At 41.8% G+C, this 21,316-nt stretch overlaps 1 protein-coding gene across 5 annotated transcripts in view; it reads right to left on the bottom strand.

Annotated features, from left to right (window-relative positions):
• Positions 1-8,828: 8,828 nt before the first annotated feature.
• usp54b (ubiquitin specific peptidase 54b) overlaps positions 8,829-21,316 on the bottom strand; it is a 58,683-nt gene continuing 46,195 nt past the window's right edge. For 4 of the 5 annotated variants that reach the window (XM_063482773.1, XM_063482775.1, XM_063482774.1 and 1 more), the window contains 5 exons: positions 18,980-19,127; positions 15,935-16,767; positions 13,630-13,757; positions 13,412-13,537; positions 8,829-11,112 (listed from right to left, as the gene is read on the bottom strand). In XM_063482773.1, the coding sequence (XP_063338843.1) occupies positions 11,026-11,112; positions 13,412-13,537; positions 13,630-13,757; positions 15,935-16,767; positions 18,980-19,127 (1,322 nt within the window). In that variant the 3' untranslated portion in view covers positions 8,829-11,025. Of the gene's footprint in view, positions 11,113-13,049; positions 13,190-13,411; positions 13,538-13,629; positions 13,758-15,934; positions 16,768-18,979; positions 19,128-21,316 lie in introns of all 5 variants that reach the window. The other variant, XR_010094785.2, reaches the window with a different exon arrangement.

Below are 21,316 nucleotides of genomic sequence, written 5' to 3'. Positions count from 1 at the left end.
AGTGCAACTCTATTAACCTTCAGCCCTTGTCCTGTTCTCTGTGATCACCCATAATGTGTTGTAATACAGCCAACCTAACCATTTAGCTGTTCTCATTTACATCTTTTTTTTTTCCTATCTCTGTTATCAAGCAATCAAACAAGTATAAAACTCTGCTCTGATAAAATGCTCTAGAATGGCACCTTTAGTTTAAACGCTGTCTGCTGAAGTCTGGACCAAATTTAAAAGATATAGAGATATGCTGAAATATAACTCAGCTGTCAGTGAATATGCCTTGAATGGTCTGATGACAAGTGTTCCCAAGTTATTTCCCACATCATGATTTATCATATCAAAATGTGCCTCTAATAGGATTCTGCAGGGATGACTCCTAATCCGCTCTCCCTCATCTCGAAGTCAGCAGGATTTTTTGCATGGGTTTTTTGATTAGATGGCTAAAATGAGTCTGTGATTAACAAAAGCTTTTCACATTTTGTTCTACAACACAAAATACACTTTTGTCAGGGCTTCATTTTTTCCAGAGAAGATGTTTGCTAACACTTAGCTAAATAAGAGTACAGAAGTTGCTGGGGACGTGATGTCAAACAGAAAAACCTGGTGTTCAGTGTCACAGTCTGAAGTTATACAACTGAGGTGTAGTTCCCAGTAGATTCTTATGTGGTTTAGGTGTTGTATTGATGGTGATAAGACTGTATGTGCCCAGCTAAACCATGCCCTTGCAAACTTTTCACCAGCAGAACGAACCAAATTTTGGTGGTGAAATCTTCTCAACCATTGTTTGGATTACCCATACTCTAAATCTAACTAAGCCTGCCAACCAAAGCAGGCAGCTTGCTAATATTATAACTTAGACAAGTGGAACACAATTAATTTTTACATTCTGTGACGCCATTATGAGTATAAGCCTCTACTCACATGTGGAAATATGCTTGATTTTGTTGATTTCATTAGAAAAAAAATTTCATTAGAAAAAAATGGGTCCTACATGAAACTGTTCCATAGGTTTGTTGAGCTGTTGTATGTGTGTAAGATGGTCATGAGTTTTCTTTTGGTGCTTTGAGGACCATTCGATTTATTTCCACTATATTTCAGAAAGGGAAAGACATCTTTACATATAACATCTGCAAGAGTAACCCTGACTCACACCTAAATAACTAAAAACATGTATATTTGATTTTGGAGTGGGATGTCCCTTTAACTCATCCCATTTCTTTTGACACTATAGCACCACAAAACTGGACAGGAAGTATAAACCTACAGTATTTTTCAACAGTTACAACATCGCTGCATGTTTAATATAGTTCCACTTTTGTTTCAAACAAGTTCCTGCAACTGTCGATAAAACAAATACACTTCTAACTTTTGCAAATTTACAGCCAATACACCTGAACAACAGCATGCTACAGTCCCCCAAACAGATCAACAGGCATGAGGATGAATGAACAGCCTCCTGACACTTCTTCACAAAGCTACCGTTTGAATTATTTATTAGATTGTCATCTATTCTTGCCCAGTGTCCTCAAACCAATACAAAACCTTTAAGAGAGAAGTAAACGAAAATCTAAAAACAAAAAAAATGAACAGTGTAATACATCAGTGCATTAAATATTAAATTTATTAATGAATGGATAATTGAGGAGTGAGGAATTGGAAATGAATGGCTGAGTCTGTGCACGTGCAGTGAGTTAATGGGTTTAAGTCGTGGTTGCTATGGTAACAGTGCTGTCAGCTGCATGCATACTGTAACTGCGTATTTTACCCCCTTGCTAACGTTCATTCATTCAGAACTACACGCACACACATTACGGTAAAGTACAGTGTTTTTCCGAAACCCTGAAACTGCAGCCTAGCCGTTAGATTATAAGAATGAGTCACCGCTTCATTCACGAAAAGAAAAATACTAGTTCAACTTTTAAAAGAATTTAATTGACAGGGAAAAGGGAGGACAGAGAAAAGACAAAAAAAAATAGACCAGCAACATAAATAAATACTTATGGCACAGGGGTTTACAGAGAAGAAGGAGAAGAAGTCACGCCTGGGTGCAGCACAGGGACGCGTGAGATAAAAATACCCCCAAAGTTTCTATTTCTTTCTCATGTAGGCTCCTCTCCCTCCTCCGCTCTGCGCTATTTTTAGCTCACGATGACACGAGCGTCTGTCTGCCACCGCACCGATAACCGCACGTGAGCCCTCCGCACGTGCACCGCTCCCTATGACAGGCAGCTTTGGCGTCAGACACGACTCTCACCGGTGCCAGCACCACAGAAGACGAGAAGGGGGAGAAAAGAAAGACAGTGAGGAGGAGGAGGAGGAGGAAGAGGAGGAAAGATTACTTCTCACCAAAGAAAGCAAACAACTAAAAATATAGCCGGCATTTTCAGCCGTGTTTTAGCAGCTATTTGTGAATGTACCTACATTGCTGGAGCCTGACTACCTGTTGTATGAGGCTAATATACCATGTAATGCTGTCGAATATAAAAACAGCCTCCTTGTGTAGACATGAATAAGTCATTCATGGTTTACAAAAGAAAGAAAGATAGATAACAGATAACCCACTTGTCTCAGTTAAGGTCACTGTTTATGAATTAACAATAAGGAAGAGACTGGGCAAAAATAAAATCCACAGGAGAGTTCCAAGGAGAAAACCACTGCTGACAAAAAGGAGCACACACGTCTCATATTTGCCAATAAACATCTTATTGATCCCCAAAACTTGGGAAAATATTCTGTTGACTGATCTGAGGTCTGAGTGATTTCATAAAAAGAGCATCATACCAGCAGTCAAACATGGTGGTGGTAGTGTGATGGTCTCGGGTTGCTTTGCTGTAACTGATCTCTACAAGAAATTCCTGAAGCAGAATATGCGGCCACCAGTTCATTCACTGATGCTCAAGCGCACTTGGGTTATGCCTCCACAGTGCCAGTTATTGACAACACCTGCTTAATAGGATTTTGTAACGAAAAACCCTTATATTTTGATTGGAACACACTGGGTAATGCTAAGTCAAACGCATGATCAATTATCAGTGGAAAATGCAGATGAATAAATAATAAATCTGCAAATTATTTCTCAGGGGCCATTAATGCCACAGCTGTTGGTGCTTTGGGCAACAAATGCCAAAAAAACATTGCCGCATCTGGAAAAACAACAAAAACAATCAAAAATCAGCACTCTGATCAGAAAGAAGGATCTTAAGTTTAAAGAAGCTCTTTTATGAAGTTAACAGTTTGGGGGGCATCAAGTTGCAAAGCTGGCTTACTCTCAAACCATGGATTGAGGTTTGCTTACAATAAAGTGCAGCCCTGTTTGCTCACTTAAGGGTTTGAGGTTCTCCCGAAGCAAGGGGACCACACATGTCTCTGCATGATGTGGGTTGGATTTTGTTCTTTCTTATCACGGTGTTTTGATTTGGGTTCTCGGATTTATCCTGGAATTCCTGTAGCCCATTCATTTTCAAAACGGATTTTCTATTTTGTGCACTTGCCCATCTGGAGTTTGCACTATGTGTGACCTGGTAAAGTTATTGGAGAAATTCCTATAAATTTTCTGGTCATCAGAGGGTAAGTGCTGTTGACTGACGACCCTTTGACTTGTCTACTACCAACATAGGTTGGCACAAGCCTGTGTATTTACAGTTAGCACGGCTTAAGAGCCTGTGTAGGTTGAAGCTGTTTCCTTGCTTAGGCCTGCAGCATTATAAGAGCTCAGAACAGCTTTTACATATTATCACTGACTGTTGTTACACATACCCGACAGAAGTGAATGTGAGATCTCAAATGTCTAGCACAGTAGGTTCACACACAAGCCAGTTTTTAACCTGTGAGCTGTCTGTGATCTCTTTTTGTACTATAGTCCAATCAGTGCAGCTAATAGTCCAGATCATTTAACCGCTAGCAAAGTGGACATTGTGTGATGTCATCTGGAAGCTCTTACCGATACTAAACCTTAAACACGTACCATATGTCCGGTAGTGGAAACTCATCTGAAGTGGATTTTTTCCTGCTATGGAGTTTGTGAGAAAGGAAAATTCTGGAAAATAAACTGACCTAAGTCCTAAGCATCATTTTCCAGTGTGTAGACGTTCCTAAATTACTGAGATGCTAAAGGACAATGGCTAAACTGTGTTTTTTTTCTTAGACTTCACCAAGTAGTTTTGGTACCAAAATATTTATTTTGGTACTTAAACCCAACCAAACAACAACTGAACAAGAAAACCCAAAATAAAAAAAAAAGCCTTGTGATTCATGCCACCTCTGTCTCCCCAGCTGTGTGAAATTGTTTCTCCACTTCCTCAGTGAAGAAAATGCCAAGATTGGGATCTTTACCCTGCACAGCAAAATAAATTTCCTTCCTGCTGAGCTCGGATGACCTAATAGTTTTACAGATATGTTGACGTCATTGTTGCGTTTTTTAATACAGGTGCAACAGTTCACACTCATTTTCGAAGTGCCTCATCACACCACTTGTCTCAGTGCTGTGCGCTGACCTCGGATCAGCATTCAGGAGTTAAGATATTCCTAATTACCTTCAGGTTGTCTGGATTAGTTTCAGCCCATCCTCAAGTAATTTTATTTTCTCTTTTTTTTCTTTTCTTCTTTGAATTGTTCGCTCTGGCCTTCTGCAAAATGGGATTCATGTAACTTCATAAAACCTCACACCAGTATGCGGTGTTAAGAATCAACACTAAGTGGGGCTATGAGTGTGAGCAAGTGAGAGCTTTTATCATTACAGACAATTATCTTGCCCAAATTAAATGTATTGTCATCCACAGTTGGAAGCTGGCAGCAGTCTCATTTTATTCCTGATGTAGATTTCATGGCTCACAACAAATTCTTTGACTTGCAGTTAGCTTTGCCTTTACAGTGTTTGCGTTTTCTCATCCAGGGGCTCATCAGTCTTCTTAACAATTCTGTTTTTCCCCTTCTTTCCATCCATCGACGGCACTTTTGTTTAAAAGGTGAAAATGTGGCACTGCAATTTCCTTCAGTGTTTTTTTTTTCCAGAAAACCGAAGCCTTGAAAGACACTTGAATCATTTATGCTGGTATCTTTGTTGAAGGCACCATCTCCATTTATTCTGTTTATTCTGACCCACTTCCTTTAGTGCAGCCTTATTGTCTTTACTTTTCCATTCACTACTGTTCTCAGGTTGAAATTACTTCTAACTGCGGTTCTCACTTCAGTTCTATTGTTTAGTTTTATACGAATGCAGAGATAAAGTGCTGCAGAGAGGATACAGGCAGTCCAACAAGGTGTAACCCAAAATTAAAACTCAGAGTTTACCTGACAAACTGATAAAGATTAGTCTTTACATGCATATTTTTCTGCAGTGCTGTGGTGGTCAGACTGCTTGACTAATGCTGATGACATTTGCAAGGAAGATACACACTTCTCTTAGCAACATCTCATTAATTAAATTTGAAAGGATCCCACTTTCTATTCTGACTCCAATTGAACGCTGAAAGTTGCCCTGACTACAAAACGGAGCGGTTGTCAGCCACCTCCTGTACATGGATGACATCAAGCTGTATGCCAAGAGCGAACGAGACATCGATTCACTGACACACACTACCAGGCTATACAGCAATGACATTGGGATGTCGTTCGGGCTGGAGAAGTGTAGTCGGATGGTAACAAAGAGAGGGAAGGTAGTCAGAACTGAGGGGATTGAACTACCAGAAGGCAACATTGCAGACATAGAGGACAGTTACAAGTACCTGGGGATCCCGCAGGCAAATGGGAACCATGAAGAGGCCGCTAGGAAAGCTGCAACCACCAAGTACCTGCAGAGGGTCAGGCAAGTCCTGAGGAGTCAGTTGAACGGTAAGAACAAGATCAGGGCTTTCAACACCTACGCCCTGCCCGTGATCAGGTACCCTGCTGGGGTAATAGGCTGGCCAAAGGAGGAGATAGAAGCCACTGACATAAAGACAAGAAAGCTCCTGACCATGCATGGAGGGTTTCACCCCAAGTCCAGCACCCTGAGGCTGTACGCTAAGCGGAAGGAAGGGGGCCGGGGACTGGTGAGTGTCAGCACCACAGTCCAGGATGAGACAAGAAACATCCACGAATACATCACGAAGATGGCCCCAACTGACAGTGTGCTCAGTGAATACCTCAGGCAGCAGAAACCCAAGAAAGAGGAGGAAGGCGAGGAACAATCATGGAAGGACAGGCCCCTGCACGGTATGTACCACCTGCAGATAGAGGAGGTGGCTGATATCCAGAAATCCTACCAGTGGCTGGACAAAGCTGGACTGAAAGACAGCACAGAGGCACTAATCATGGCAGCACAAGAACAAGCTCTGAGTACAAGATCCATAGAGGCTGGGGTCTATCACACCAGGCAAGACCCCAGGTGCAGGCTGTGTAAAGATGCCCCAGAAACAATCCAGCACATAACAGCAGGGTGCAAGATGCTAGCAGGCAAGGCATACATGGAACGCCATAACCAAGTGGCCGGCATAGTGTACAGGAACATCTGTGCCGAGTATAACCTGGAAGTCCCGAGGTCAAAATGGGAGATGCCCCCAAGGGTGATGGAGAATGACCGAGCTAAGATCCTGTGGGACTTCCAGATACAGACGGACAAAATGGTGGTGGCTAACCAACCGGACATAGTGGTGGTAGACAAACAGGAGAAGACGGCCGTAGTGATCGATGTAGCGGTTCCGAATGACAGCAACATCAGAAAGAAGGAACACGAGAAGAGCTCGAGAGGATGTGGAGGCTGAAGGTAACGGTGGTCCCCGTGGTAATCGGAGCACTAGGTGCGGTGACTCCCAAGCTAGGCGAGTGGCTCCAGCAGATCCCGGGAACAACATCGGAGATCTCTGTCCAGAAGAGCGCAGTCCTGGGAACAGCTAAGATACTGCGCAGGACCCTCAAGCTCCCAGGCCTCTGGTAGAGGACCCGAGCTTGAAGGATAGACCGCCCGCAGGGGCGTGCTGGGTGTTTTTTTATATTTTTATTTTTTCATGTGTTCATTATGGAAGCTCAGTTGTGTTCTTGATAAATCATCATCACTTATACCATATTCACTTCATCATCAGTGTGCATCTTCTTGATTATTGCACTGTTCATGGCTTCCGTCATCTCTTCATCTCAGTTTGAATCTTTTGCATCTGCTAAAGATGTAATACATTTATTTCCTCAACACACAGTTTCATACGTTCAGTAGTCTTAACTTAAAGAAAGACTTTAATAATAAAAGGCTGCCTGGGTAAGTGCAATGTGTGTGCTTTTGTGAGGGTGCTTATGAATTATATCAACACTACTGTGCATGAGTAGGAGTGACTGATTGTAGCGGGTAAATGCAAGCGGCAGGCCAGCGTATCACTGCTTACATCTAGTGGTAGGCAGGCTAACTGCAGACTGACCTAAACATTTAAACACTGATTAAGAGAAATATGATGCAAAAAATGTTTTTGTAGCAGTTTTTTTTTTTCCAAGTACTGCAGGAACTAAGGCTGGTCAGTTACTGATCTGCAAAAATGAACAGAGCAATTTCTTTCCTCAAGCTAAACGATCCCTGAATAAATTAATTTTTTTTGCATTAGACAAAATATTTTTTATTTTGTTTTTGAATATTTAAGTGATTAAATCTTTAATTCTGCTATACGTATTGCAACCCCCCACACCCCCTCAAATCTTTCATATTTACAGTTATAGTCAGAAGGTCCAATGTATACATAAACTCCCACTAATATTCGGTTAAATGTCCCTTAGCAAGTTGCACCTCAACCAGAGACTTTTGGTAGCCATCAATAAACTTCTGGCATAATTACAGCTGAATATTTGACCACTCTTCTTGGTAGAACTGGTAGAGTTCATTCAAACTGGTTGGTTTCTTGGCAAAGACCCCGCTTTTAAGCATAGACCATAAATTTTAAGTAGGGTTGAGAATCAGCACTATGGTAAGGCCATTCCAGAAGTGTAATCGTCATCCTGCTTGATGGATTTGAAATCCAGTTTTGGATCACTGTCCTGTTGGAACAACTAATTATGTCTAAGTTTGAAGCATCTAGCTGTTAATTTGCAGTAAAGCTGAAGAATTTGGAGAGCGTCCTCCTTCTTCATTATTCCATCCACTTTGTGGAATGTATCAAGATTACTGATAGCAAAAAAAAGTCCCAGAGCATGCTACGACCATGCTTGCCAGTTTCTACAGTGTCTAATGTCTAACCTTAAATCCTTTATAGATATGTCTTGGTTTTTATTTGGTTTGTCCATGTGGGCAGCTGAAAATCAAGCTTGCAGGTATGGAATTTGTAACTGGGGCTTCTTTCTTGGTTGGCATGCTCTCGGTCCATGGTGATGTACAGAAAAACCTGCTTCACTGTGGACAGTGACGCTGGATTTCCAGCAGTTTCCAGTTCATGACAGACTTGAGCCTTGGCGGTTGCTGGGCTGTTCCTGAACAACCTAACCAACTTAATTTGAGGTTTTAGAGGGCAATCAGTTTTTCACACAGAGTCATTTAAGTTTGGATTTTTTCCCCCCTTAATAATAAACACCTTCATTAGAAACTGCATTTTGTGTTTTCTTTGTGTAATATTTAAATTTGTTTGATGAGCTGAAACACTAATTTTAAGCATTACTATTAGTTTCACTGACCAAAAATTCTTAAATTTTCTATATTTGAGGAATATTTTAGCTGTAGATTAGTGTATTATATATAAATATATGAAAAACACTGCTTAAGAGCTTATTTAGTTTTCCTGTTATTTTGGATTAAGACCAGACTGGTGTTGGTTTCTTTTTTCTTGAAAGTTAAGTTCTTTTGGCTCTCCTCCCCACAAACAAATAATGAAACACACGTTACGGTGGTTACGCCCCCTTTGGGAGTGCATTGTTAATAACTTTATTGCAAAAATACAGGTTCCCTCTTTCCCCGAGCAACACCACCCCAGAACTGACACATAAAGTCTACACACACCCACAAATAACCATCTTTGTCAGTTAGCTTCCCACCCTCCTCTAACGCAAACACACACTTTCATCCTGTAGTTTACATTCATTCGCTCTTTCTCCCTCTTGCTCTCTGCGTCCTCGTTGCTCTCTTTTTGCATTCCATTGGTTGAAACATAGCAGTAGATGCAGAACAACAAATTTCACCAGCAGCAATAAACATGAGATCTTCTCTTCCTCCTCTCCGTGTCTCTGCCAGAGTCCATGAGAGCACCCGTGAGGGGTGGGCGTGTCTGCCTCCTGACTGTCTCCAGTAAAGGACTGTGAGGGAAGGTTGATTTGCATAGCGGACTCATGCGCTACAATTGGCTACATTCTCCCACATCCAAAAAAACAACAACAAAAAAATCCAAAAACAAAAAAACGAAGAAAAAAACCAAAAATACAACCACAAAATCTGAACCTAAATGGAAAAATAAATTCTTACTTAAACTCTCTGAGTTAGGTGCCATCCTTTGGTTTAGTTACAACGTTCAATCAACATCAGTGAATTATTAAAGAACATTACATTGGCCTTTTGTTTAATAAGGACTTTGTTAATTTATATGATATTTAACAGAATAAAGCATATAATAAAAGTACTCTACACACGTCAGAATGCTACCCAATAAAGGGAAGAGTGAATTAAGTCATTATAACTGTTCATACAACTGAGGAATGGTTGACATCTCTGATAGCTCACTGGCTGAAAATATACCTCTAATACATATCTATCGTATAAAGCATGTTCATATTAGACATGTCACTGTCTCAGGTTGAAGATGAGCATTTTTCTGAACACATCTGAGGTCTCAAAACCAGTTTCAGTGGGAGGAGGGAGGGGAATAATAAAGTGTGAATTCATGAGTGTCACTGAAGTTCACCTGAGGCCTTGGAGTGAAAACAAACGGCATCGACTTCTCTCCAGCTGCTCCACGTTCAAATAGCCTTCAGAAAGTGCACTTCTGCCGAGTCACCTTGCAAAGTGCACTTGAGTCATCTGTTTTCATTGTTAAAAGCCTAAGAGAAGGGTTTCCTAACCTACATTCTCTCATTCCTTCTAGACTTTCCTCCGCTGCTGGCCTATTTCTGGTGCTACTGTTTCCTGTTTGGAACAAAGAAAGCAAGCGAGAATATAAGAGAGCAAGAAAAGAAGAGCAGAAAAAAAAGAAGAGGGAAAGAAGCAGAGAAAAAAGGAAGCGCTTTTCTTGTTCAAGCTCCCGGTAGAAACGGGAGAGCTGTCATTAGGTCGGCGAGCGGTTTGGGGGCAGAAACTCCAGCTAGACACTTGTGAAGTGCACTCCACTCCTATTTGAAATGCAGACATGAGGAAGTATCACTTTAAGTTTATCAATATTTGTTAATTATCATTATCAACATTCCATAAGGTCTTATTAATTAACATACAGGTTTCATATGTGAGTTTTCTGTACACGACTTAGTTATTAGAGAGTTCAGTCTCGGCAGATTAACTGTGCGCACACACAGGAAGAAAAACAAACCCAAAAACAAAAAGAGAAAAAAATATGGCTGTCCATCTGAAACAGACCTAGTTCAGCTACGTGTGCGTCCAACAAGAAATGCCCGTGAAGAGAGAGGAAGAGGCGTGGCTACTTGGTTAGAGTCCCCCCCTGAGCTAAAGGTCCTGTGGGTTGGAGGGCGAGTCTACTGAGAGCTCTAGTCCTGGTTGGATGCGGCTGGTGAGCGACTGCTAAAAGCAGCAAGCTCACCTGGAAACCCTCTGAAAACCCCAGGGGGAGACGAGAAACAGTCCCGGAAAGTAGGGGGAAAGGTTGAGGTTGTAGTTGGGGGTCAGAGTGACTGCATAGACAGAATAGTAGGGGGAGGAGGAAGGGAGGAAGGCAAGAAGGGGCTAAAGCAGGGTGCTGCAGGCGCTGAGGGAGGCTCTACGTCAGTGCAGATGTGCATGTGTGCGTGCATGTGTTTGCGTGTGCATGTCGTTTGAAGGAGAAGGAGGAGGAACAGGATAGGAGCTGAGTCGATCCTCCTGAGCCGATTCCAGGTCCGTCAAGGTGAAGCGGTTGTGGACCCATGTGGACGGGTTGCGGTAAGATATTAGTGAAGCACTGAAGGACCATGGTCTGAGGAAAGCTTGACCCCCGTCAGACACAGCCAGAAACTCCCTGAACTGTCCGACAGCTCCTGGACATGAAGATAAAAGATCAGATTAGTAAGACGGTGCACGTCAAACAGATGTGGTCATTCACAGGAATATGCACACATGCTTAGATTTTACACATGTATCTTCAATCATGGGATTTACAGAGTGTAAAAGACACAAAATGTCACACACTAATGCTTTAAACACAGTTTTCAAAGACCTCAAGAATTATTTCCCCAAGCTCTACTTAAATTTGTCCCATACAATCTGATAAACTATAGCTGTACAGCATCCCAGGGGAAATCCCTGTGGGACACCTTAAAAACACTACGCTATCTTTTCTTTTTGTACATCGATACAAAAGCAGAACATCTATATCAAACAATGCTGGATGCAGTGAGATCTAGACTTCTTTTTAAGATGTCATTAACAGATATTTGGTGTTGATAAATTTAAAAAAAAAAAAAAACAGTGGTGATAGAGGCTAAAATTTCAGAACAGCCATACTACTTCTTTATAATCAGCATTTATTTGCTTCTTTGGCCCAAATGGGAAGATTAAATTATAAACTGTTATGTTAAACATGAGTATGGATGCAGAATTTCCCAATCAGTGCATCACCCTCAGCTTCATATAATCTAAATGGTTAAATCTGTTAAATCCCACATTTGATTCTTTTTAAATGGAACATTTAAAAACTGGTCATTCTTCACTGTGTATACATGCATATTCTAAACAGTGCACGGTTTATTTAGCATCTTTTGTATCTAGCATATCCTGGTTTCTGAAAACAGCATATAGCGATTTTTATGCATAAAACCGAGGCACTCGAAAGACCTGCACATGTGAATGAAGCGCAATGCAAGACAGCCAAGAGCATTTGGCAAGTAAAAGCATAGTGCCGGGAGGCAGGTTATGCATAATTTCACCTCGCATTTAAAACAGAAAAGATCAAAAGGACCAACGTGCATGCTTGTTGATTCTTTTTTTTCCTTGCTTGCTTATTATAAGCTGATAACAGCTTAGATAACTTTTCCTATAACATACAACCATAAGACATGAGGAAATTGTATGTTAAAAACTATATAAAAACAAATATATTCCAATATTTAATGCATGTATATTTTTAGATTAGGAAGTTGAAGAAAACCTGATTACTCAATTGCTGACTTTTTTAAACCAATTGTTTTAAGCCATGATTTAGTGAGAATTTTGAATGCACTGCTAAATTATTACTAGAAATGATCATTAGTTCTTATGTTTTTCTCTGCTAAGATAGACATACAGCAGCTTGTAAAAATACTTTGGATCGATGCGCATTAGCTTCAGCTCCCACAGCGAGGTGTTATTTTTGCACAGTGAAGCTGAAGTGTAAAAACCTGAAACGACACTTCTGCCTGTCAAACTATTCGCCACAATTTGAGTTTAAAAAGAAAGACCTAATATGATGCAAACAGAGCTGACACATCTGCAGATATGTCGTGTGTAATACTGACATAACAGAAAACCTAACAGGCTGAAATGTCTTTGCTTCGGGGGCCTTTTTAAGACATACCTCTTGTTTTCAGCTTTTTTCCTTATAGAGAGTGGGAAAGTGTCTTTTTTAACCTCTAAATCAAGGTATCAGTGTTTACTTTTCAGAATTTCAAATTTCCTTCTGTGAATTTTAGATGAACTGGACACATGACAGATTTGCAGGCCAATTTTCTTTTAAAATCACCTTTGGGTCTTCACATTTTTTGCAAATCAGTGAGGATTCCCTGGTTTTAGATATATGGATATGCAGCCTACTTTTGTGCCAGATGAGCCCGATTTGCCAGGAGGCGAATATTTACGAGAAAAATAATAAAAAATGAGGAGAAGACTTTTACTTTGCTCTAAAACAGACTTATCTGGCACATAGTAGCCAGCCAAAAATCCACTCTTGATGCAGGCGAAACACATAGTGCAACATCATATGAGCCAGCGCGGTGTTTACCTGTGAAGCAGTGGAGGGAGGTGGTGATGAGAAGGTGTTGGTGATGAGGAGGATGAAGGAGATGATAGTGGTGGAATAGCAACAGGGACTCAGAAGAGAGGAAGTAAGCAAGGAGAGGCACTGACATCAGCCTGCTTCACCTTTGAGAGAGACAGAGGACAGAAGAGGAAGAGAAGAAGAGAGCGAGAGGACAGATTGCAAGTAGAATAGCAGGACAAAAGGAAGAAACAAGACAAACAGCGGGGGGGAGGGAGGGAGGAAGAAGAGCACAGGGAAAAGCAATGTGACCGCAAGACATCAGGCAGGTGCAGTTTAACAGCATAGCCGCAAGGAGGCAGCAGAGCCCCAGGAGTCACACTCACAAAGCTGCGGGTTGCAGTCAGGCGGCTGCGGCGCGAGGTCACTACTGTGCCGCTCAGGCTGCGTCCAATTCTCCTCAGGTTTTCCCCATCATCAGGCTCCACCCCAAAATCCCGCAACATCATTGGCTGCAGAGGGAGAAAATGTCTGTCAGACGCTGGAAAATGGATCCAACTGATGACCCATGAACAGTTTCTGCAAAGGACTATGTAGGTGTTGCCTTGTTGAGGTAGGTGGGGGTGCTGGTGCAGTCCGCCCCGTACGCACTCCTCTCCATGTCTGCGTTGGGGGTCTTGGAGCGCGCCTGCCCTCCCACCCTGGATATGAGCCTCTCCGATGGGCTGCAGCCTGGGAACACACAGATGGTGAAAATATGAACAGAGCGTGGTCTGCAAATTATGTCAAACTGACAGCTTACATTTCCTGTGTCGTTCATGAATTCATTAATAAGTAACTTAAACAAACTTTGCTTATGATTTGACAAATGTTTACATACAGTATATATCAGGGGTGTCAAACAGAAGGCCACAAGGGCCAGAATCATCCCGGAAAAGACTCAAATCTGACCCAGTGGATGGCTTTGAGAAGGGGGTAATACATTTTGGACTATATTTTCAGAAATTTTGCAACTTTTCCCACTAAAGAAGACCTCCCACATGGCCATTTATACTACACCAATGTAAATAAGTAATAGATAATCAGTTAAAGGATTACAGATGTTTTTTACAATCATAGAAATTTCTGTTTTTTACAATGGATCCACGATAAAACCGAATAAAAAGAAATGTTCTGTGAATTAACAAAAACTTTCCATCTTATAATTACAGCACAGTCTGGGCAATCAGCTACCAGAACATTTTATTCATTTTAAACATTTATTTCTTACAATTTATGCCCAAAAAGTTATGCAGACAGATTTCTTTCATTTGCTACGGCAGCATTTTTTTTATCATGTGGAAAGCTGAGACCGTTGAAATTGCTCGTCTTTTTTTTTTTTTTTTAATTGAGATATTTAAGAGATTAAATGGGTAATTAAACTTTTTACACTGGCTAAAAGGGGAGTTTCACTGGTTTGTCCTATGTAGGATCAAAGTGGGAGATACAGTATGGTGCCCACAATGTAAAATAAGTTTCACATCGTTGGTGTATATTTAATGAGCCAGCGCGGTGTTTACCTGTGAAGCAGTAAACAGACCGAGACCGAGGCCTTCACTGAAACTCCAAAGTTTTTTTTAAAGCATTCTTTATTTTCAGAATTTGTTGGGCTTTTTTTGCCTCTAAAATTGTACATTTAACACAGAGAGAAGTGACCCTATAGAAAAATCAATATAAAAAGTGGAAAGCAGTAGCCTGTTTACTGCAGTACTCTTTACTGTGTCTCAGTTCTATACTACATACTGATATGCACAGTATATAACATGAGGTAATCTCAACAATATACTGTTGTGCATGTTGGAAATTAACAGCTACCACTGCTAATTACAGTAAACAGACCAAAAAAATAATGAAATTGTTAAATTGTCCCCATGTATAAACCACTGTAAAATCCTCATTTTCAGTTCACAAAGTTCTGATGATTGTACATATAATTTTGTACCGGTTTTATACTTGAGGACATAAATTTAAAAAATGCTTATAGTTGGACTACAGCTGAAAAAAAAAATCTATGGAGCATTTTAGCTTGCTTCAAAAAGTGAGCCTACAAGCAAAAAGAGTTTTCTATGTTGTAAATAAAAGACATACTGTCACATTCCTTGTAGTCTCCACCATTTAGTTGTTTCCTGTGTTATTATTGTTTTCTCATGTGCCTCGCTGTGGTTCTACATTTCCCTCCTTTCTGTCTTTCTATTTAGTGTTTTTCCCCACTTTGCCAATTTTCTTAATCCATAAAACTTGCAGAGATTGTGAAAAATCTATCACAAATTTCTAAGATGTTAAGAGTCTATGTATGATATCCTTAATTCCTTTCTTTATCGTACATCAAAAGGCCTAAACACACTCACTACATGTATTGAATCAGCCATACAATATGAAAGCAATAAAAAGTGGTCAAAAATGTGAACTAAAGTTCAAATCGAATATCAGAATGGACAAAAAACAAATCTCTTTAAATATGAGATGTTTCTGGTGCCAGACAGGCTGGTCTGAGTATTTCAGAAACTGCTGATCTACTGGGAATTTTCCCACACAACCATCTTCTGATGGCTACTTCCAGCAGGCACAGAGCTCAGATCATCTCGAACTGGTTTATTAAACACGAGAATGAGTCCACTGTACTCAAATGGCCTCCACGGTCACCAGATCTCAATCCAACAGAGGCCTTTGGGATGTGGTGAAACAGGAGATTTGCATCGTGAATATAATTTAAGTTGATAGTGAAAATTAATAATTTAGTCATTACGCCACAACGGCATGTCATATTCTGAGCACAATTAATTTCACTGAATGGTGGGTTTAAATGTTCCAATAGTTACAGATTGTGTTATGGTGGCTCAGGAATTATGTGTGTGTCTGTGTGTGTGTACCTGTCTTTCCAGCCAGCAGACTGGCCTGGTAAAGGGAATCGAGCTCAGAAAGCTCAGCCTCTTCGCGGTTACAGCAGGGATTACTGTGTCGCCCTGGGGCATGCTGGGAGCTGTAGTGACCTGGAGAGGACTGGCAACTGTAGCTGTAGTTTTGACTGGATGCCTGCGGCCTGATGGGAATGCAGCGGTCTGGGGGCGTCTCATACGGCGTCACAACTGCGTCGGGGCGGTCCAAACTCCAGGAGGACCAATGACGTGTCTCTGAAGCAGCTTCTTCCCTCGGCCAATGCTGAGCAGCGCCCGCGGGGGAATGGGGCCGCGGTGGTTGCCAGAGCGGCGTGAGAGGTTTCCTTTGCCCGGAGGCTTCCAGAGGGGAAGACAGGGGTGGATTAGAGGTCGGAGGGGGAGGAGGTGGGGGAGGCTGTGCGTTAGTGGGTTCAAGGTGTGCGGAGTGTGAGGTGTGTGTGACTTGTGTATCCCAGAGACGCAGAGGAAGCGAGGGCAGAGAGATGGCTAAGTGCTTCCCCAGTGGTCTGACACTCACCCCCCCTGCCTGCAGCAACTCACACAGCCTCACCCCTGTCCCCTCCCTCCCATCCTCCCCCTCCTCCCCTCTCCTGCCCGCGCATCCATCCTCCTCCTCCCCTTGGCTGGAAGGTGCGCAAGGGTGAGCGATGCTGAGGGTGAGCGGGGGTCGAGGGGGAGGGGGGCGATAGGGCGGAGGGGGCGGGTTCTGGCCTTGGCCCAGAGCAGCATCCCTGTTGGGCGTTGCCTGGTCCTCTTCCTCCTCCTGATTGGGCGTCAGCAGTACTTGGACCGGGCCAGGCTGTTCACTGGAGGACACAAAAGAGGGAGTGTGTCAGTCAGCCAGCAGCAGGACAGAAAAAACAAAGCTGCTCTGACGTCAGGTGAGTTACTGCATAGAGGGAAGGTCACGACAGCACATCAGGTAAACAAACACACACACAAGCTCACTTACATACCGAACAAACAGCCTTGTGCAAGCATCGCTTCGTGTATGAGATTTCACAGCCATGCTGTTTATGAATCAGGCACAAGCTCAGCTGCACTGACTGACTGATGACAAACTTAAGTGTCTGATTTGAGCATTTCCATCTTACACAGAATGTAATCAGATTTCCACTACTCTGCACTGGTGCAGTATATCAGCACTGAAAACAATCTATGACATAGACTAATTCAGTCTCATATCCTTTTATTGATTTGCATACATTGATAAATGAGGGATATGATATATGTTGAACATTAGTGGATTCTCTCAGAGACATGAGACACTATTAATGTTTGTGTGTGTGTGTGTGTGCTTGTATGTGTGAATAGAAAGTCTGTAAATTTGCGCGTCTATTTCTGTGTAGTATGCACAGACACACGTGTGTCTATGTGAGCGCCCACCCCCATCCCCCACTTTAACTTTCCTGTCTCTTTTCAGCGTTAGTAATTACCCAGCAGGCTTTGCAGCACCGAGCTATAAATCAGAGGCTTATGTTGATCAATAGAGGAGAGGAGGAAGGTAATAAAAGAGGCAGAACACTGAGAGCTTTGCCTCCACCTCCTCTTTCCCCTCAGTCTCGCTGTTAACAGTTTGGATTAACAATTTATTATTTTAGAAAAAAAAAGTTTTACTCCAGTTTAAGTTGAGTTTTAATGAAACTAAAATCAATATTAACATGGCTTAGTTTGCACATTCAATCAGTCTCTGGTCTGTGCTGGTTCTTCAGAGTGGAGCAGCAAAACTAATTACAAGATCTAACAAAAGAATATTTGAGGTTTTAGGAGTTTAATGACCGCCCTTTAAGGCACAGTTGAGATTAGTTCCTGATTATACATCTAATTTCCTGACTCAGTAAGAATCTAAGATCCTGAGAAAAGACCAGAACTTCACAATAAAGCTCACTATATTCACCTTTTTTTTTTTTTTTTTTTGCTTCTAGGACATTCTGTACATTTTTTTGCACTTGCATATTTTTAAAATCTAAAGACATTCAGGTTACTATCAAAAAATTAACAAACAAATGCAGTGAGTTTTCCTTGGGAAACAGTTGGGATGATTAATTGGCAAAAAATCTGAAGGTCAATAACCAAACTGACCTTTTCAACTAACTTTCAGCTCAATTTTTTTTAACGTTTTCATCATTAAGCCTCGTGTCTCTAATTGCATGTGTTGCATCCAATTGGGAATTTTTAAAACTATGTGTGTTTGGATATCAAAAGTCATCAGTGCATCTCAGTTTCTTTATACTTTGATCTTTCTGAATATTAAAACTGATGAAACTGATGTTAAAACTCACTTTCCCCTCCTTACGCAACAAAACTAACACATGAGTAGGAAAGCAGACTGAATTTCTGTAACAGACAAACACAGAAGCAGAGAGCACGAAAACAAAGCGCGGCACAGGATCTGTGACTGCAGTCGCACGGCAGCACACAGGACAGAAACACAGTGATGGACTGCAGCTTTGCAGTGCACAGAAGGACAGATCAGCAGCACACAAAGAGCAGAGGGAAGCCTTGGCAGCACAAAGCTACAAAGAGCAGCACAACAACAATGAAGGGAAGCAGTGAAGCACAGAAAAGCAGAGAGAAACTCTCTCTCCCTCTCTCTCTTTTTCTTCTTGATGGCAACACAGAGAACAGCAAAGCAGCTTTTTACTGCATTGCAACAAACACACAAACACAAAGCAGATAATAAGTTGCTGTATATAGTCAAGGTGTGTGTTTGAGAAAACGTACACATTCAGACACACACACAGAGCTGGATGTGAGAGTGCAGTGCTGGGGGAGTGGGTTACAAAATCAAGCTTTCTGGGATTTTGGCCAGCCAGAGCTGAAGACACACACATGAGGGTGTTGAGGCGTTTCTAGACAGCCAGCACCCAGAGGACACACAGTCCTGAGGTGGGTTTGAGGACAGCTTGAGCTTGGACAAACACGAAGTGAGGGAGGAAGGGGAGGGAAGTGAGGGGTTTTGAGGTGATTTCGAGACAGGCACCGCTGTGGACACATAAGGGTTGACAGTGGTGGTACCTGCGTGGGCCCTGTGGGCGGGCGCTTCCTGTCTCCCGTTCCATTTCCTGTTCCTGCCTGCGTTTGATTGGGGCCCCAGTGCTCCTCATGCACGCAGCTACAGCCAATCCGCTATGAGCGTTAGCCTCATGCAGGGGTCTGAGCACAGCTGAGGATGTTAACAACAGAGCAGGAGATAAAAAGGAGAATAAGACAGAAAGATATAACGACAGAGTGGCAGCGAGAGAAAGTTTGAGGAACGGAACAAGAAAGGAGACACGAGGAGGGATGAGAGTAAACGATTATAATACAAAAGGAGAGAGAAAAGAGAAGCAGAGCAGAAGGAGTGTTTGTGAGGGGGCCAGCATGCATTACACTCTGCTGCTGTAAATCAATGTGTGAGTATTTTACATATGTAAAAAGTTGCAAAGTGGAATGTCCTCAAAACCTAACCTAACTTCAATCCCCAATCATTTTGGTGAGAAATATCCAATCACTTAGAAGCTTACAATTCAGGTTTTTGCAGCAATAACAACAAGTTTTTACTATTGTGTTCAGAAGAAACTGGATCCAGCTGCAATCAGTGGCTTTTAGATAAATGTAGAAACTGTAGTGCTGTGTTTCCTCCAAATTTACTGCAAATTTCTTCAGTGCCACAGCTACTGCTGCTAGTACTGAGGCTCACAGATGTCATAGCATTTTGGCATTTAGTGCCTATTCCAAAGCCAAACTGACAGAAAATGCTCTAAATAAAGCAAAAATCTCACCTGACTTAAATTTGACTGCTCCCTCTTTCAAGGCAGTCTACTTGTCAGACTCTTAGCTGCCTCAAATGCTGGTCATTACTTAAATCACTCTGTGGAGGTCTCATTCTGACCACTTGCATGTGCCCATAATGTTCCTTACACTACCTACCCTCACTACTATGCTCGCCTGATTTAAATCCTTGCAGCCCCTTCCCCAAAATGAAACCCAGACAGAAGGTGCACAAGGAGACAACCCTTTAGGGGAGATTAACAAATTGCACCACATAAACCTGTTAATTCTTTAAAACTGAGATTGTGAAACCATGAAAGAGATAAAAAAGCGAATGAAAAGTTAGACGCATGAAAGAAAACAGACCCCCGCTCCGTTTAATGCACTCAGATGTTTTGCTTCTTAAGTCTTCCTTTGTTTGGTATGACAACCAGTTTATGCAGGCTCACTGTCAAGTCAAAGTTTGTGCCTCTTCTGTGCCTGGGCTACATTGTTTACCCTGATCCTGTGATTTCAACTTGCACAAAACTGGCAGTTATTTTTTCTCCGAGGACACCCTCTTGTTTTCAAGCTGACAGACACTGGCAATATCATAAGAGGAAACAATAGGAAGATTTCATAGCAGGGACCCAGCATCTTTTCCCACTTAGCAACTCTAATGTAATCGCATTAATATACTAACTTGTACTGTTGGTGACTCATAAATTGAACATTAGATAAATGAGTTGAAACTGGGGCTGCGTTCATGAAGCCACACACACCAGACAAGGGAATAAACGAAAAAGATATTTCTAAGACCAAGGTTTTTTTTAGTGTGCACTCTCAGTGGTGTTAGTTGGTTACAAAGAATGCACAAGTGGACAACAAAAGAGCAGCCATCATCCGTTTTGGCTTGAGTTTATAGACTTCAGATTGATAGAGGCAGAAGAAAGGAAGGTGGATGGCAGCTCTGTTGTTGCTGTTGGCTGTAACCTCTGAAACACTGAGGCGGATTGTTTGAAGTACGCCCGAATCCATCGATACGGATGTGGGAACACAAATTCTGTTACACAATAGCACTGATAGTGATGCCATCTGTTCGTTCACAACTCGTCCTTTCACTTCATCAAGGCTGAATGTACACACAGGTGAGTGTCAGGTACATGAGGCTAAACACAGTGAAGCAACATAATAATCCCTGATGTAGATTTAGTTAGTGCTGAGTAGGAGGGGAAAACCTGAACACCTGCAGTTTATATAAAACTCTCACTTACACACACCTAAACACGTTTTCACAATAAAACATGACAGAAAAATATCTTTTGTGGATGAACTGATCAAATATTCATGAAAAAGTCACACACACAGGAATATGGACACATACTTTGGGAACACCATGTGGGAACACCATGTGTTCCCAAAGTCGATCTAAAGTCAAGCCTGAAGTCACACAGGCCGTGTCCAAGTCTTTAATTTGAATGCTGAGTCGAGACAAGATGTGAACATAATTCTTTCAATGCTATTTATAAAGCTGGTAGCTGATTTGCAGCTGAGGTTGTTTCAGGTATAACTACTTAAACAGCATGAATGACTTTGTAAGTGGTGCCTGACACGAGCTTATTT

This window comes from Pelmatolapia mariae, linkage group LG8 (genome assembly GCF_036321145.2).
Source record: "Pelmatolapia mariae isolate MD_Pm_ZW linkage group LG8, Pm_UMD_F_2, whole genome shotgun sequence".
NCBI lineage: Eukaryota > Metazoa > Chordata > Actinopteri > Cichliformes > Cichlidae > Pelmatolapia > Pelmatolapia mariae.
The sequence above is the reverse complement of the archived record's forward strand: the minus strand, read 5'-3'. Positions and strand labels throughout refer to the sequence as shown.